Source organism: Phyllobates terribilis, unplaced genomic scaffold (genome assembly GCF_046119375.1).
Source record: "Phyllobates terribilis strain yellow unplaced genomic scaffold, ASM4611937v1 Scaffold_7__3_contigs__length_470593459, whole genome shotgun sequence".
Lineage (NCBI taxonomy): Eukaryota > Metazoa > Chordata > Amphibia > Anura > Dendrobatidae > Phyllobates > Phyllobates terribilis.
This window is the reverse complement of record NW_027362767.1, coordinates 166,505,559-166,508,296: the sequence shown is the minus strand read 5'-3', so window position 1 is coordinate 166,508,296 and position 2,738 is coordinate 166,505,559. Positions and strand designations below refer to the sequence as shown.

General features: G+C 37.6%; 1 protein-coding gene across 1 annotated transcript; it reads right to left on the bottom strand.

Moving 5' to 3' along the window:
* Window positions 1-1,017: 1,017 nt before the first annotated feature.
* On the bottom strand, window positions 1,018-1,956 carry LOC141153030 (olfactory receptor 5V1-like). The gene has a single exon (XM_073637703.1). It carries the CDS (start codon window positions 1,954-1,956, stop codon window positions 1,018-1,020), a length of 939 nt encoding a protein of 312 aa, XP_073493804.1.
* Between the last annotated feature and the right edge of the window lie 782 nt (window positions 1,957-2,738).

The following is a 2,738-nucleotide window of genomic DNA, read 5'->3' as shown; positions in this document are numbered from 1 at the left end:
TTATTTTAACACTTAATGACAAGTACAGTAATCAACACTATCACTGTACTTATTATATATGTGACTGACATGTTTCTATCTATCTAATCTATGTGTGATGCTCTATTCTTTCGGTTCTAAATTGTCGGGTACCGGTGTATGCTGCTGCTGAATTGCCGGCTTTTCATGTTTCACTGTGAGCACTGTTCCCATCGATTTGGGCAACCACTGTAATGCCACAACCACCATGACTGTGGCATTACAGTGAGTGGCAGACAATCCCTGCCATTGGTTTTAACGGTGTTTGACGGTGTTCCACGGTGTTTGACGGTGTTCGACGAACCGTTCGACGAACATGCCGGTGTTCGACAAACCGAACCGAACCCGAACACAACGGGGGTGGCTCAACACTACTCCCCTTTTATATTTTAACATGAGGGCATCTGGGCCACTTTCTACATGCTGTGGATACGTTGAGGCTCCCATCTTCAATTTCAATTTAATATGGTTATTCACACAATTGTCAAAATTATTTTCTGCTTTTCTTTTCTCTGCAGAATTGGAAAAAAAAGCAGAATTACCCTTTGGTGATTTTAGTATTTTGGCATTAGGTAGTAGAAGAGCTTATGAGTTACCTGAGATGAGTCCAGGACTTCCTTCCAGCAACATCAGGCGGAACTAAGGGCACTTATCTCTGCATCCTCAACTTCGTCTATGCAATGCGCCTCCAATAATGCCACTGGAGAAGAGTCCCAGATTCATCTTTGGTAAATTATAACATTTTTAATTACTTAATTCTAATATGCCTGGTTTTGTTATAAGCATAGTAGGAAAGCTAAATCGTAACTCCCTAATGATGTAGTGGTCCATAGTCTACTGATGGGTCCTGTTCATTATCAGTTTCTGTAAATGTCGTAACCTACTTATATGTTCAAAAGCATTGATCTTCTGTTATTTTTGGTTGCTTTTATGATGATTTTTCCATAAGTAAAAATAGAAATACTGATACTGTTGAAAAAAAAAATAACCAGAAGCCATTTAGTGGTTTACTGACTGTCTAATCAGCTTTATTTTAATAGTGCTCTTAACATCCTTGTTCCTCATACTGTAGATGATGGGATTCAACATTGGAGTCACCGCTGTGTAGAGAATGGACACAGTCTTGTCCGTCTCAGGAGAGTGCATGGAACGAGGTCTCATATACATGAACATAATGGTCCCATAATATAGCGACACTACAGTAAGGTGTGAGGCACACGTTGAGAAAGCTTTTTGCCTCCCTTGTGAAGAACGGATCTTCAGTATCGTATAGATGATGTGGACATATGAAATTAGGGTCAAGACGAAAGAAGACGAGGCTATGATCACGGCTGAGATGTACATTGCTAATTCATTGAACCAAGTGTCCTTGCAAGACAATTGAAAAAATGGAGGCATCTCACAGAAGAAGTGGTTGATATGATGTGATCTACAGTAGGGTAGATGGAAGGTAAGGACCACATGAATGGCTGAGTTCATGAAGCAAAAACTCCATGATCCAGCAGCTAAACAGGAGCACAATATCTTGCTCATTATGTTGGTATAGTGCAAGGGCTTACAAATGGCTACAAATCTATCATAAGCCATGATGGCAAGTAGTATGCACTCTGTGGCTCCCAATGCCAAATGGAAATACATTTGAAATGCACATCCCAATATAGAAATACTTCTGTCCTCAGAAATGGTGTTTATGAGAATTTTGGGGACTATGGTGGAGGAGAAGCAGATGTCAATTATCGAGAGATTGCTAAGGAAAAAGTACATTGGTGTCTGCAGTTTGGAATTGATCCTCACCACGATGACCAGTAGAACATTCCCTGCCAATGTCATAATATACATCACCAAGAATATGACAAAGCAGATGATCTGGAAATGCAGGACATTAGACAGACCGAGGAGGATGAAACTTCCTGGAGATGTTTGGTTTGTACCTTCCATTACTTTTTGGTTCCTGGACAATAATGGAAAAAATACATATTTAGAGATACAGATAGTTAAACTTTATGCACAGTCTGGGAGATTGCTTGGTCATCCGGTGGGACTGTCTGGCCCTGGATCTGATATGTCTCCATTTTAAGGCTACAACGTGTTAAACACCTCTCTCATCTTCTCTTATCCCTCTATCTTTTAATTCTCTATATGTGTGGTTTAATACTCAGAACTTCGCAGAAAAACATGACACTTTTCATTGCATTTTTCTTGCCATTATTTTTTTGGCCAAAAACTAAGATATTACATTACATTAAAGTCTATATTTAAATAGAAAATGAACAACATACAAAAATGTGGCTTGTTTGGGGTTAGTGACATTTCTTTTTTAAATAAAAAATTGTCAGCATTTGACATTTTTGCTGGCATTTTTTCCCATAGACTGTGTCAGGAAAAAAATTTAATGTACATAATAAAATTAATAAAAACTTCACAAAAATGAAATAAAAATGTATGTAATATTTAAAAAAAATGCTGTTGCTTTTACTTGTGTTTCTTTCATTCATTTTAGAACATCCAATGATAACACTTTGAAATGTAAAAAACTTTTGTATACTTCCCATTTTCCAAACTTGGAGCAGCGACTTCAAGGAGTGGAAACAATAAGACCAAGGAAAGAAGCCATTGAGTGGAATTCAATAGCAGATACACAGCAAAACATCATCGAAAATCATTGTATAATACATTCAGTAAATTAAATTTTTAACTTTTATTTTCAGATGACTTCCCTG

Excerpts from the sequence above, each read along its gene's own strand:
- LOC141153030 (XM_073637703.1), bottom strand. The coding sequence starts at position 1,956 with ATGGAAGGTACAAACCAAACATCTCCAGGAAGTTTCATCCTCCTCGGT.